This window comes from Diadema setosum, chromosome 13, assembly GCF_964275005.1.
Source record: "Diadema setosum chromosome 13, eeDiaSeto1, whole genome shotgun sequence".
Classification (NCBI taxonomy): Eukaryota; Metazoa; Echinodermata; class Echinoidea; order Diadematoida; family Diadematidae; genus Diadema; species Diadema setosum.
Window position 1 is genome coordinate 28,255,163 of NC_092697.1, and position 16,089 is coordinate 28,271,251.

The 16,089-nt window shown below is 39.8% G+C and overlaps 1 protein-coding gene across 1 annotated transcript; it reads left to right on the top strand.

Moving 5' to 3' along the window:
- The first annotated feature begins 8,846 nt into the window (after positions 1-8,846).
- Positions 8,847-15,851, top strand: LOC140236771 (NADH dehydrogenase [ubiquinone] 1 beta subcomplex subunit 7-like). Its single transcript, XM_072316700.1, has 3 exons — positions 8,847-9,041; positions 13,908-14,076; positions 15,001-15,851. Exons 1-3 carry the CDS (start codon positions 8,930-8,932, stop codon positions 15,098-15,100), a joined length of 381 nt encoding a protein of 126 aa, XP_072172801.1. The 5' UTR covers positions 8,847-8,929; the 3' UTR covers positions 15,101-15,851.
- The last annotated feature ends 238 nt before the right edge of the window (positions 15,852-16,089 follow it).

The window sequence follows — 16,089 nt, forward strand, 5'->3', positions numbered from 1 at the left end:
CGATCAGCTTTCCTTTGAAGAAGAACCGAGACTGGTTTGACGAGAATGATGACACCACCTCCCGTCTCTTTGAAACCAGACTCCGGATGTGCCTCTTCCTCGAGGACCATGCCACAGCGGAGAACAAATGGAAACGCCAACAAGCATCAACGGAATGTCAGCGAGGAATCCGAGAAGGTCAGGGCGAACATCTAGTGGCTGAGGAAAGCAAAGGTGATACAAAACTGTGCAAACCAACAAGACCTGTGCCACTTTTGTACTGCAACTCAATTAAGCCCCAGTCACGTAGACATGCCGGATCGCCCCGGATCTGATCGGGGTGATCTGGGGATCAGAGATCCGTATATAACGCCTTGGACATCCTTGGAAGTCCATGTAGGTCTGGAACGTCCTGGAGGCCAACACAGCAACTTTTTGAGGTCAAAAACATCCGGCGTCAAGCGGGGACTACCGTGTTGGCAGAGCAATCCAGGATGGTCCGTGAGGCTGTCATGTAGCTTCCATGGAAGTCAGTGTGGCTGCCTGGAACGATCGTGTAGGCGCCCTGATTATCCCTGGCTATGCAATGACTGTCACGGATCATCAAGGCATGCAACTGCACGGACCATCACATTCAAATACGGTATTACAGGGATGAACACGGATCTACACAGTCCCTATACGCGACGAGAACGAGAAGAAGACTGGTGAAAATCCAAAATCAGCTCGCTTTTTAAAGTAAATTTTCGTCTGCCGGCGTGGTCCGTGTAGCTGCGATGCTGGTCCGTGTAGACGACCTGATGGTCCGTGTAGACGCTCTTCTGGCATGGACCGGGTAGTTGCCGGTAGGGTCTGGCACGGTCCGTGTAAGCGACGTGTAGATACCGTGCAGCTGTTCCGGCTTATATCCGTGTACCTGCCGTGTTGATACCGTGTGTACAGTCATCAACGCTCGTCGACGCTCCATCCATCATCGCCGGTATGATCCGGTGATCGCCGTTAAGATCCTTGAGGATGCGTGCTTGTAAGTGACTGCTTTCTTGGGTCCTTTATTTTAGATCACGCGCGTAGAGGGCGGCCTGAAGAAAGCAGCTGTGGCTTTCCGATAACAGACACGCTAGGGAATCCTCGATCCCGCTGGAAGTCCCACTTCGAGAGCCTACTAACGACCACTCATGCACGCCTTATTTTTTATCAAGAACATTTTAAACGTCGAAAGTATCATACGAGAACAATTGTCGCCCCTGCACAATTTGTCGTCTGACCAAAAATTGTGCTGCTCGTGCAGTTCCCAATTTTTGACCTCAATGGCGACAATTTGTGCAGGTAAAATGAAACGTAGCTCCACAAATTGTCGTCGGTCGTTGTCTTCAAGATGCAGAAGATAATGCTAAGATGCACTACGAATTGTGTGGTTGGGCTGTGTGTGTGTTTGGAGTATAATAATATGTGTGGAATACACACTTCCTTGAAACCTCACCGTGACTTTTTACATGGCTTGTTTGCATGGATGTAGCCATGTAAGTTTTGTGTTGGTATTCCAGTGCCTATGTCAAGAATGATATTACCTCCCAAATGTGCTTCGAGAACGGGCGACAATTTGTGCCGTCAGCCCTCTGCACAAATCGTTGCCAGGCGACAAATTGCGCAGAGGCGACAAATTGTGCCGTCAGCCCTCTGCACAAATTGTTGCCAGGCGACAAATTGTGCAGAGGCGACAATATTGTGCCGTCAGCTCCTTTCAAAGGGTGACAATTTGTGCAGGGGCGACAATTTGTGACCGACTCGACCCATGTCGAGTTTCAGCAATCCGCCTTCTCGCATCATGTTCAAGGCGACTTGGCGAGTTTTCATAAGTCAGTCACCTCCTCGCCTTCTCTTTAAACAAGGTGCCTTGATGACTTTGTGTACAAGTCGTGATCCTTATAGGCACTCTTACTTTTCCGAAGAAAACTCTTGTGAATGTTCGATCTGCTCTGGCTGCGTCTACTACATACAAGATTTATTTGGGTATTTTTTGTTCATGTCCGTTGTAATTTCCATAAAGATGGTAAAAACCTCCTTTTTATTTTGATTTGATTTGATTTGATTTGATTTATTTCTGCTTAATTCCGTTACATAATGATTATGTACACGTCATTTATGACAAACAGTATATCAACACATAGTTTTAGTACAATTATACAAGACAAATACAAACAGCTTAGAGAACTTAAACAGAAGGGTCTCCAAAATAAGCCGAGGCTTGACGGTATGGAGACTCTATGCTTAGCTACTCTGGATAGAATAGGAGAGAGAGAGAGAGAGAGAGATAGGGAAGGGTAGGGGGAAAAGGGAAAAGGGAGAAAAGGGAAAATTACAGAGTGTATATATACCACTCCAACTACTTTACAACAATAGTAATTATAATAAATATAATATGATAATGATATTAAAGTTAACACGTTCAGTTGCCTTTGCCGGAGTAATGACCGAATATGCACTATGAAAATAGTAATATGTGAATACAAAGTATTCTACACATAAGGTTATCTAACATGAAATAAAATATATCGTGCTTATTTTATGTGCGCAGTAATGGTAAGGCACATCGTATACATACATATACATGCTCATAATAATATACATGATGTACCTATCCTATACATACACATAAATACCCATGGATATATAAATAAAGCGATATAGATGTATGCACACATACATGCAATATGTATCACGTACATGTTCATATACATTTGATTATAATACAATAAAGAAATCAGGGGGGCGTTTCATCAACGAGTTCGTCGGAGGTTTTCACCGACGAATTTGCTATCAGCCAATCAGACGCAAGGATTTACACTGACAACTGTTAAAAGCTAATGAAATCCTTGGTCTGATTGGCTGATAGCAAATTTGTCGGTGAAATCTCCGACGAACTTGTTGATGAAACACCCCCCAGAATGTTATCCTGGGAAATACTGCTTGAGGAGGTGAAGTTTTACAGCCTTCTTAAATGAATACATAGTGGTCATGTTTTTAATTTCGGTGGGAAGGGAATTCCAAGTGTCAGGGCCGGAGGGTCTGATAGAATGATCCGCGAGTGCGGTTTTGGGGTTAAATAAATGCAAATTTGTGGATTGTCTGGTAGGATAAGAGTGAATCTCTGAATTTGACCGAAATATTCTGTTAAATATTGGAGGTAAGAGGTTTGACTTGAGGCAAAACATAAATACAGCTTTTTGGAGAAAGTTTATGTCATTTATCTTAAGGGATTTAAGCTGGAAAAACATTGGGTTGGTGTGATCTCGAGAGCGTGCTCGACTGCACACTCGAATTGCTTTTTTTCTGCAGGAGAAGTATACGGTCTGTGTTACATTAATTTGTGGGTTGCCCAGATAATATTGCAATACGATATAGTGGCAGGATTAAAGCATTATACAGGGTAAACAATACACGATTTGGTAAAAAAAAAATACTGAAGCTTAGTTAACAGGCCAACGTTTCGGGATACAGGCAAAATAATGTGTTTTACATGATCATCCCATTTTAGGTTTTCATTTATATACACACCGAGAAATTTATTAAATGTTTTCATTTCAAGAGATGTACTATCAATATACAATTCATATTTAATCTGGTTAATCAGCTTTCTCATATTTAAAATGAATGAAATTACTTGCTTAAATTAAGTGCCAGTATATTACTTTTAAACCATGTAGATAATTTCGGTTATTCATTATTCAAAATAGTAACTAGGTGGTTTGGGTCAGTATGTGAGTAAAACACATTTGTATCATCAGCAAATAATATATACTGTAACATGGATGATGCGTTTGAAATATCATTTAATATGTAGATTAAAAACAATAACTGCCCTAAGATTGAACCTTGGGGAACTCCACATACAGGTAATGTAGCGGAGGGTACTGAATCAAAGGAAACAAATTGTTTTCTACATAACAAATAGTTTTCAAACCATGTAAGTGCAGTACCCCGAACCCCGTAATGTCGTAGCTTATATATTATTTTGTGGTCAAGAGTATCGAATGCCTTGCTCAGATCCATAAAATACCAATTACATGTTTGCGATCTGCCAAGGCATTCGATACTCTATCAAATAACTGCATTAGCGCGTGATCAGTAGAATGATTAGTTCTGAAACCGAATTGATCAGGATTGAAGAAATCATTTTATCAGTTTATTTCGATATGTCTTATAATTGAAAACATTTTCAGGGCTAGCTTGATGGAGACTTATTTTGTACAAAATGTTTCTTTTATTCATAAATTCAAAATTCCTCTTGTTACCCAAGGTTTTATAGGTTTATTTCGTTTTCTCCCTGCCTTGGTCTTAGGTATACTAGTGTTGAAATATATCTCAAATTTAGCCCAGAATAACTGATGCTCTTTCGGTATCGTCACAGGTTAAAACATCTTCCCAATCTTCATTCTGCAAATATCCATTTAACCTAGCAACATTTTCAGTGGTAAATTTACGAGTGTAAAATGTTTGTCCATTTCTACGAGGAGGAGGGGAATCAGTCATTACAAAGACAGGGATATGATCTGAGATTTCAGAATATACAAGACCTGAATGAATATTACAATTGTGTAGTCATTGTCTATAAGGGTAGACGAATTGCTAACAATTCTTGTAGGTTTGTCGATGACGGGGAAAAAGGCGTTCGAGTATACTACACTTTTGAATCTATTGACATTGTTGTTATCCTGTTGCAGGTCTATATTAAAATCTCCCATTAAACATATGATTTTACTTTCTCTATTCAGGTTATGTAATATATCATCAAAATCTTCTAAGAAAATATCAATACAATTATTAGGGGGACGATATATATAACATACAATTATATTTTTACTGTTGACCATGTCTATTTCTATACATAATAATTCAGCGGAATTATGAACAAATGAGAGGTCATTTCTGACCTTATAGGACAGAGACTTACAGTATATAAAACCCAACACCACCACTACGACCGTCCTGTCTGTCACTGCGAACAAAATGATAATTAGGAATATTATATATGTCTGGGGATCTGGCGTTTAACCAAGTTTCAGTGATTCCAACTACTGAGAAAGAAAAAGACGTATTTGTCAATAAATCATTGACATTATCAAAGTTCTTACTTAAACTCCGAGCATTACAATGCAACAAACCGAATTTGTCCGGACAGTTTACAAAAGTACGATTGAATACATCCGGCAAATAATTCTTACAATTTATGAGTAGTTGTACATTATTATCTAAGTCAGGCATCATTGTAAAAATAAGTTCTGGAGTGTTTATGGCAAAGATATAAAAAGCAGTTTTAGTACATGAAGCAAATCATCAGCATGATGATGGAGTAGTACATATCATGAGGAGTTTTGACAAATAATAGACAAAGAATTATAGGGAAAATAGCAAGTTCTCAATATATCAGTGCATTCGCATAATATGATCTGAGTTTAAATAATGTAAGAGACAGGGAGTATAACATAATTGATACTATTGTTAGAGTATGTGCTGGATATAGGCTGATTATAATAGATATAAACTCATTCTAGAGTTGTGTGCTGAGGTAAAAGCATGGCGTCCTTGATTGTTCAACTCTTTTTCTTCTCCATCTTGTATTTATGATGTCTGTGCGTTGCACGTGGTGTAAAACTAGGTTTTGTCTGAAGTATGAAAATTGTTTTCCGATTGTAATTCCGTTCATTTAACCTCGAGTTCAAAGGCATCCTAGAATTTAGATTGCCATTGAACATATTGGTGAAGGTCGAAAAATATCTTAGATATTTCCTTTGTCATAAAAGCCCCATAAATTTTAGATGTGACATTATATAGTATAGTTATTAATTTGTTTCGTTTTACATCATCTGTTTTTGCAAATGTCGCTTCACAACTATACACTGAGTTTTATTAAGAATATTTTAAACGTCGAAAATATTATATCAAACTTTAATTCCGTTAGTTTCTCTGATACGGGATTGCAATGTCTAGTTACATAATTCTCGATAGGTATTCATTTCAGTGCAGTCAAACGCATGTACCAACTTGAGGGACGGGACAATGGTGAGAATTTTGGCAGTCTTGATTAAACTCTAACGACATCACCTGTCACCTTGAGTTAAGGAGAAAACGTGCATGGTACCAGGGAGATGGTGGCACGGTTTCTGGCGAACAGAGTATTTGGATAGACTATACCATGATTATTACTTGTTTGACTGAATAATTAAGTCTGTCTCGTGATGATTGCTGCTTGTATACGGAGCAAGCAATTGGGTGAGGCGATGTGTTCTATCACTCTGACCACGAAGGGATAGCGCCATGCTCTAATAAAGATGTCATCAGTTGCATGTCTTCTGCATGGACATGCAATGTGGCCATCAGATGGATAAAATAGTGAACCTTCAACGTTTTTGTGCTGACTGTTGTCTTGATCTTACAAAAATAAAATGATACTGATAATAACTTCATTCACAATTTATATGATAGTAATATAACAGCAGTCTCATATCATACCAAGAGCTGTCTCAATCAGGTCAACATTTGTTCCGGAATTACCCTGTCATTTCCAGTTAGTTTACACCTGGGTCAGGAAGAGTTACATAGAACGGGGAATAGATCTCTTCCATTAAGGACTTTATATAAGCAGTGGACGTGATGCAAACACTATACGTCTTCTTTGTAGGAACGAACCCTATACAGTGGACTTCCGTTATAACCAAGTCCGTGGGACTGACAGTTTTCGTTCGTTATATCGAAATTTCGTTATAACCGTTAATGTCGCAGCCTGAATTTTTACTTCGACGTTGTAACCGGAATTTCGTATTAACCGTGTTCGTTATAACGGGAGTGAACTGTAAGTATACATGAACACGACGGAACGATGCGGAGCTTCTGTTTGAAGCTCCTTATAATTAGTACCACATATCTTACGCAAATAAGGAACACGACCATAAAATTTTGTCGATAGGTTTGTTAATTTATTTGGCATATACAAATAATGTACGCTTTTAAAGTGAATATATTTTCATTCCAGTCGTACGATCATGAGTATAATCAGTAAATATTGAGAAAAAAATAGAACGATTCTTTGAAGTTTAAGGAAAAATAGGACAAGCCATCAATAATGTATGATTTTATTAAGAATGTTGATTGAGTCTATGCAGCTGGCTTAGAAAGATACAACAAACCATGACGATCTGAGCAGGTGAACAAAATAAACAAAATATTACAGAAAAAAAAAACTCTCTTATGTATCTTTCTTATTACGAGTGAAACCAAAAACAAAATGGATATTATAGATATAATAGAAGCAGTAGCAGCAGCTGCTACCCCCGTTTTATTAACATCTTCACTACACACCATGGAGATGAGGGTGAAAGACATGCACACTGGGGGTGTTTCATCAACACTTGTCAGCGCCGACAACTGTCGGCGCTGACCAATTTCAGCAAAATCCTTGGTTTTGATTGGCTGAGATGCTCTGGTCACTGACTGTTACTATGGTGATTCAAGTTGTCAGCGCCGACAAACGTTGATGAAACACCCCCCTGGAGTATAAAACGTTTGTTTCAATGACTGTCATGTTGCATTAAAAAAAATGTAGTGGCGGATCCAGAGGGGGCGCACTGGGCGCGCGCCCCCTCTTTATTTTTCGTTAAAACAAACGAAATAAAAAGAAAGGGGGGGGGGGGCTGTACAGTTGCGCCCGCCCCCTTTAATTCTGTAAAGGCGCCTCCCCTGTACGGAAATCCTGGATCCGCCCCTGAAGTGGCTATTGGGTTACATCCCTATAATGATAAAGCACGGGCCGCGAAATGAGGATATCAGTTCTCGACACTAATATTTTCCCCTGGTAGCCCATTCGGGCCACTTGACAAAAATCGGCGAACTGAAAAAGCAAAAATAATGTATTGGCCCAATATGAAAGTAGACATAGTAATCCATTTTTAGTCTTAGCTGCCCGATCCGGCCACCGAAACATAACCTTAACAAAAAACAAAAAAAAAAAAAAGGATGGAGGCCCGACAACATTTTTGTAGCACCGCGTCACAGCATGTCGAGATCCGCATAATTATTGCAACAGATTAGCAGTTAGGCCTATCACCACATGACGCCAATTAGATACAGAAATCTCTTTAGCAGTGTTACTTCTATTCTGCTGTAAAACCATCCCCGTCAAAGTTTATGAGTCTGATTTCTCTGCTGTATAAGATGCATAAGAATCATATACCTCAAGGTATTTCAGATTATTTGCCATGGTAACTAGGAAGTAAGATTCAGCTATAGGAAATACAAAATGGATGTGTTTTTCACAGTCCGGATGTTTCCACGATTGAAAGTTGGTCTATAAGGAATTTGTCAACACTGTTGAAGTAAATGTATCTAAGTACACATAACTTTTGCGGCTTCTTTACAACTTCCTAAAAGCGTTCATTTAAAAAAAAAAAAAAAAACAAACTTGCAAAATCAAGTTATGATGTTTCAGTCTTGAGAGCTGTTTTTTTGTTGTTGTTGTTGTTGTTGTTGTTGTTTGTTTGTTTTTTGTTTTTGTTTTTTTTTTTGCTGTCGATCGGTTATTTTGAGAACCTCTTTATCAATCAATTTATCCCTTCTGTTTGCTCTACCGCTCCCTCCCTCCGCGTGTGTGCGTGTGCATGTATGTGTGTGTGTGTGTGTGTGACTGGAAAATCTGTTAGTGGTAAACCACTAGTTGCCATACCACTTCAATATTCAGGTAATACAGCGTGGAATAAAAAAATGTTCGCTTGAATTTAAAAAAAAAAAAAAAAATGAACACCAATCGCACATTATTTTTGAATGTGTGTGTAAAAGGCGTGCGCACATATTATTTAGAAAAACAAGGACGCCAGCTATCGGTACTCACAGCTATCAGTGACTGTTGGGATGAGAGTCTGAACGAAACTGCCTCAAAAAAGGCTCAAATTTTGTCATCATGGGGCAAATGTGGACAGCTTATGTAACACACCCTGATACAGCACCAGATCTAGAAAACATCCCGACATTTGATCCTCTATATGGATACCCAGATGGCAGACCAGAGAGGGGTAAGTGAACATTTTGCACCATGAATTTTCTTGTGGTCCCACATCTTGATATCGGGGTTAGCGCCTGGACGCCAGCTTACCGGTCAAAACGTCCCCACGTCAAAACGTCCCCGAGCCAAAACGTCCTCGGGTACGACCAAAACGTCCTCGGGTACGACCAAAACGTCCCCGGGCCCAGCTGGCACCAAAACGTCGTCGGGTCAAAATGTACTATGTCATAATTTTCTTATAAAATCTAAGTATCACTTATCAATTCATAACGGTAAATGTGAAGACATTTTGTTATTTAGAGCAGCATTTAGGTAGGTTAGGTCGCTGCTAGCTAGCTGTGCTGCCGTGCGCGGTGTCTGCTCCTATGCAACGCGAATTCGATGCAACGCAGCCAAACTGATCACCGAGCGAGTAGTTGCGATCAAGATTATTCCCATAAGTAGATAAGTGACAAGAAAAAAAAATGGTGAAAATTCCATTTCTACTGGACTCGAATCTCACTCAGATGCAAGTATTTAGGTTACTGGATAACTAGGGTGAGTTTGTGCATGTTTGGAGGTCATTCGACAAACAGGTGCGAAAGTACACTAGCGTCGCGCGCGGACAAAAGCGGGGACGTTCTGGTACTTGACCCGGGGACGTTTTGGTTGGAACACGGCGGGGACGTTTTGACGTGGGGACGTTTTGACCGGATTCGGGACGCCATGCCTGATCCTGAACTACGTACCACTATTAACGTTAAGTAAGGTTAACGTTGTTAGGGGTCTAGGGACGGGACCCTGGTAGATATCTAAAAATACCTAAAATAGGTGATCCAGACACTCCACTCTAGACAAGTATCAGCTTGTTTTAAAGGACAAGTTCACCTTCATTAACATAAGGATTGAGAGAGAATGTAGGGCCTAGCAATATTAACTTAGTAGGCCTACTAGAGTAACTGCGTCAGTAAGCGGCCGTGCAGCCGTTCGCGGCAGGTACAACATACTGTAAACGTGGAAATTTTCGCGGTACATTAATTTTCGCGGATTTCGCGCTACGCTCGGCTAGCGCGAATTCAAAAACGCGCGAATATATCTTCACAATTTTCTACGCACATTTTGAACGGGATGAATTGTGTGCGCTTCATCGATGATACTGCTACGTAGTACAATGTACAGGCATGTTTACGCTACTAGTACTGTGTGAAGAGACGATACCCTAGATTGCTGCGTACTGTAGCATGCATGTGTGCACCGCACGCATCGATGCTACAGTCCCCCGTGACTACGGTACTAGAGTCACAGCTGTACTACGTATTTGAGTGCTTGTACTCGCAGTCGAGCCGCTCGCTACGTCGCTTGTCGTACGCTGGCATAGCAAGCTATGTAGCAGAGGCTTTGGATGAAAGCAGTGAATGTGTACTACAGTAAGATAACCTGCTGCGGAGCGCGAATTTAAGAACCCGCGAATACGTTTTCGAGCCGCTCAGCGCGAAAAATTAATCGCGCGAAAATATTGACGTTTACAGTACACGGTACTCATAACTATACACAGCCCAGTCGCTGTACATGGTACGTCGCGACAGGGCTGTACGCGCGCGACCACCAACCACTAGGAGAGCGACGTAATCGTATTACGATAGCTTTGACTTTTGATACTTACGTTCATTTTTGTCACCTCAAACCCATCGAGTATACTCTTCAATATTTACTCTACATCTGATGCTATCAGTATTCAAATGTACAAAATGAAACTTACCGAAATTGATCATCATATCCAGCATGTCCACACCGTACACAATCTTTCATGCCAGGCCAAGTTTAGATATCGGGTGGTCACGTGATGTGAATGCCCTTTCAAAAGGTCGCGCTGTCGACCGTGCTGTTACACTCAAGCAGCGTACGCACGGTTACTAGTATACAGCTATAAACTGTACTGGGCTTGGCGGCGGCTGGCGTCTGGTCGGGCGACGAGCATTGAGCTCCATACCACGGTTATTGTGTAGCAGACGCCAAGGTTTGTTCGACACTTTCAACGCACACGCGCTCGCTCTGGAGCACATCCGGTCACGCATGCGCATATAAGTCAAGGCGCCATTTTGTATCCTGCAACGACGAAGCCCGACGGTCAGGAATTGCGCCAGAAAGTGTAATTTTATTTGTTCCACGGACTTATCGCAAGTGGTCTCCATGGACCCAGTGTGGCGGACTATTCTTCTGTAATAGAAACATGCATTTAACGTGAGTAGAGTATTCTGTTTAAAGGAGAAAAGTATACATTTTCCTAAGTTTTGTAGTTGTGTTGAGGTTCCTCACTTCGAGGCTGCATGCCGCGCACGTCAGACGCTGTTTTCGCATCTATAGCGTAACAGCGTCTGGTCGGGCTAGGTAATATACAGCTAAACACAGCATTGCACTGTTACATGCACACTACACATATACTAACACACTAGCAATCAACAAAAACCAACCGATAAAATGGGCACGATCTCTGACGAAAGTGAAATTTTCTCACCTATTACAAAAATGACAACATATCGCATCCAAAATGAAATTTTCGGTACTTCTTAACGTGACAGTTAGGAAACAATGGTCCAAGAAACTGGATTTTTTTTTCGTTTTCTCGATGTTCATGGATTTTGAAAACATATCCTCACGTAAAACAGAATTTTCGCGAGCCGATGTGGGCCGCCATTTTTTTTTCAGAAAGTGGATGTTACCATCGAAAAAAATGAGAAAAACACGAGAAAGACATCAACAACACCGCCAGAAGTGCGATCTTGTTTGCGGCCAATGCATGTGCGCACGCTATTTTCACGTGCTTTCGCAATGGGAATTGGCGCTTACGCAATGTTCGCGAGACATGTGAAGGCGTTCAGCTAAAGATCGCGGAGCACGCGCGTATTGCATAGGGATTGTACATCGTGCCGCAAGCAGAAATACTACGTCGCATATCGCCCTTATCGGCGAAAATTGTGCCGGGTTTTGCCATGGTAAATCATGAAAACTGTGTTGGTCAATGGTAAATTTCTTTCATGAAAACAATTGCGTTAATGAATAATCTTGTCTATGATATATGAAATGGTTGAAAATAATTTGCCTGATTTGTTTACAAGTTGGAAAAACTCTTAACAATGCTTAAACTGCCGCAAATGGGATATTTTACTCTAGGCCTAGTAGAACACATCATTGAAAGTTTGAGGAAAATCGGACAATCCGTTCAAAAGTTATGAATTTTTGAAGTTTTTGTGCAGTCACCGCTGGATGAGAAGACTACTGCAATGTATGTTGTCACATGCGTACAACAATAAAGGAAAATATATCATTAAAGAGAATTTCACAAAATTTCATCTTTTGAAAAAAGTCTTTTGAAAAAAGTAGGCCCTACACATTCCCTTGACTCGACTCGTTACTGACATATGGGTAATATTATTCCCATTATTGCCTTTACATTTAGAAAGAGGCAAGTCAAATGCTCCTTTATTATGCGAAAAAAAGTGAAAATATGTTAAATTTTCTTTACATTTTCTTTATACTGTTGTACTCATATGACATCACAAGCCTTAGTAGTCTCCTCATCCAGCGGTTCCAACACAAAAATGATTTTAAAAATTCATAACTTTTGCATCGATTGTCCAATTTTCCTCAAACTTTCACTGATGTGTTCTACTAATATTGCTGCATTCTCTCAATCCTTATGTGTATGAAGGTGAACTTGTGCTTTAAGTAGCACAGTCGGCATACTCGTGTCGTGAAATAGCGATCTAGAAACTCTAGATATCTACTTTTGTACTGTCTGTATGATTGAATTTAAAGGGAAGGCAAACTTAAAGAGCAATGTGGATTGAGTGAAAGCAGCAACATTAGTACTATAGTAGAACACATCAGTGAAAGTTTGAGGAAAATCGGGTCATCGATGCAAAAGTTATGAATTTCTAAAGTTTTGGTGTTGTAACTGCTGGATGAGGAGACTACTAGACTCTACTAGAGGTTATGACGTATGAGTGGACAACAATACAAAGAAAATATAAAGGAAATTCAACAAAAATTCACTTTTCTAGCATTATGAAAGAGCACTTGACAACAATATAAAGAAAATATAAAGGGAATTCCACCAAAGAAAATTCATTTTTCCTGAAAATTACACATTCCATCAACTTGATACTGACATATGATAAGGGTAGCAATTATTCACCCTGCTTGCTGAAAGCGGTTAGTCGAGTGCTCTTTCATTATGCTAGAAAACTTAATTTTTGTGGAATTTTCATTATATTTTCTTTATATTGTTGTCCACACTCTTATACTATGTCATAACCTCTAGTAGTCTCCTCATCCAGCAGTTCCAACACCAAAACTTTAGAAATTCATAACTTTTTCATTGATTGTCCAATTTTCCTCAAACTTTCACTGATGTGTTCTACTAATAAATGTTGCTGCTTTCACTCAATCCACATTGCTCTTTGGGTTTGGGTTCCCTTTAATGCAAAAAAGTGATTTTCACTTTTAAAGATTTGAGGTATCTTGTAAACCCCTACAATAATATATGCTCTCCACATTGGAAGTGTGGCAGCAGAGCTTGTGATCCTCTCTGTGCCATTTGGTGTGAGAGTATGATGCGTTCAGCTGCTTTGAAGTTGCTGATTTGTGCTACATGTCTCTTCATCAGGAACCAAGCCCCTGATGAGTCTGAACTATGATGTTTTAATTTTGATAGTATGCTTTTATTATGTTCTTTGTATGAAGGCATACATGTAACTCATTGCATACATATTCATGTCTCATGTACATGTACATCTCACTTACTGTAAATCAACATTTCATGGAGGTATACAGTATGGCAGTATCAATTTGTACTACAGTAAAGTACAATAAGCAAGTTCATGTCTTTTCTCTGCAGAGATGGTTGCTACTCAGGAAGAGATGAATCAGGCAAGAGTTCCTCTGGACAAGCGAGACTATTGCGCCCATCTGTACATTGCCCTCATGAAGTGCAAAAATGAGAATTTCCCTAATGTGCTAAAGTGCAACCACGTCAAGCATGAATACAACCATTGTGAATATGAAGAGTGAGTATCCTTTCTGTGACTAAATTCTCTCTTTTGGTTGACTTGTTGCTGCTGGCGATTACCGATCAATTGTACATTTCATTGGATTTCATTACAATTTTAGATAAGTTGCTTTTTAGTGTGTTATACAGCACTGTACAAACAGACTGTGGCTGCGTTTCTCAATTTTCCCACGTTTGAAACGTATTTCAATACCCACTCTCAAACCGCACTTGGAAATGCCTTTCAGATCTTGTTTCTCAGGTAATTGCATTTATTAACTCTGTCGAAAGTTGACTGGGAGGCCTGTCCAGCTCTATTGCACAGTTTGACACGAGGCGCGCAGATGTGTAGTTGCCAGTGGTTGGTGTGGGCATGTTCTTAGCAACTTTGAGTTTACCAGCTCTCAATAAATGCATTTCTGGCTCGACTGAGTTTGCGATCACACTTCTTTTAGAGCTTTACAAACTTGTTCCTTACCCCATAATCAAAAAGAGCTTTGCATAGATCTGTCAACTGCCCAAAACTCCTTAATTCTGCACCAAAAGTGAGTTGATAAATGCACCCTGTAATATTTACCTGGTGGAGTATAAACAAACATAGTAAGAAAATGTTTTATAAATTCACATTGGACAGATGGTGAGAAAGTGATACAGTACTTAGTATTCTTTTATTCAAATTAGTATTATGACTTTTTATGTACACATATTCATGTGGATGGATGGGTACCTAAGATTTAACAAGTGGTATGTCCTGTTACGGGTCCATTGTTTTGTTATACATTATATTTTCAAGAATGAATGTCCTATGGTTGATGTTTCAACAAAGGGGTGTCACATAATTATGTATTATTTTTTTTTATCTACAAGGCAAACATGCATAGCAAAACTTTGGTTCACTTTATCCTTTGTGTGTTCTTCCGTTTTGTTCGTTCTTTTGGTGCAGCTTTGTTCTCAGGATGAAGGAGTACGAGAGGGAGAGGAGACTGCTGGAACGGGCAAAGCGGAAGAGACTAATTGCAGAGCGAGAGGCGATGGAGGATTGAAGAATGATTATCTTTAGCTTTTACTTTGGTGTTCTCATAGAGATTTGTGTATTATTCCCCATGCTATAAAGCTTTATTGTTATGTGCTTGGAATGCAACAAAGAATGAACGGAATTCACGATAACATTTTACACTGCAGGAAGAATAGGTCATGGAGCGATGTACATTAAAGGATACTTTAGTTTCTGGTGTCCTGGGCAGGCAATAACTGCTGTGTGCATGGAGAAGATAACAGAAATTACTGTTATTTCAGAGCTATTATATGGTCAATCTTGGCCCTGTGAATTTGTGTGCCACAGATCTTAGCAAAATGTGATTTTGAGGGTATATTCACAATGCATATTTCAAAGGGCTTTGAAGACAGTTTGATTTCCATAGTTTTCAATAATGGCTTGTAAGAATGAGAGAGAAAGAATAAGTTGCTCGTGGTCGCTATGATGTGACAGGTTTATCTCTATTCTGCCATTAATTGTGAGAATTGTTGTCATTGTACAGGTGGTTTTCACATCAAGAGAGTGAATGCCACACTAGAAGAGTGTCACTGTGGATGATGGGTGAGTTTTAAGCAGAAAAGCATCTTGCTTCCATACTTGGGAGTGGGGTTGTGAATTTCTTGCTTTGTACAGAACATCACATATTTTGAATTGAAAGGATCCTGGATAATATGATTGAGAGTTGTTGTCAGGTGTTGTTATGCAGCAGTCACATTGTTGTGAGAAAATAAAGCCATTTTCAAGCACTTAACATTCAATCTTTGTGTCAACAATTCTTTTTTGTAAATCACTGGCTTGTTCCCACACAAAATTTGCACAACTACTTTTGCAGTAGAAAATTGTATTTACGTGAAGTTTCCTTTAATACAGTTCACAAGTTTGACCAGACTTCATACATGTACACTCTGTTGTCTATTCTATTTAAAGATACCATTCAGGTGACTCTGCTTATAATGAAGTCCTTGGAACGGGCAGACCCGCAGTTTTCCTTTGTTG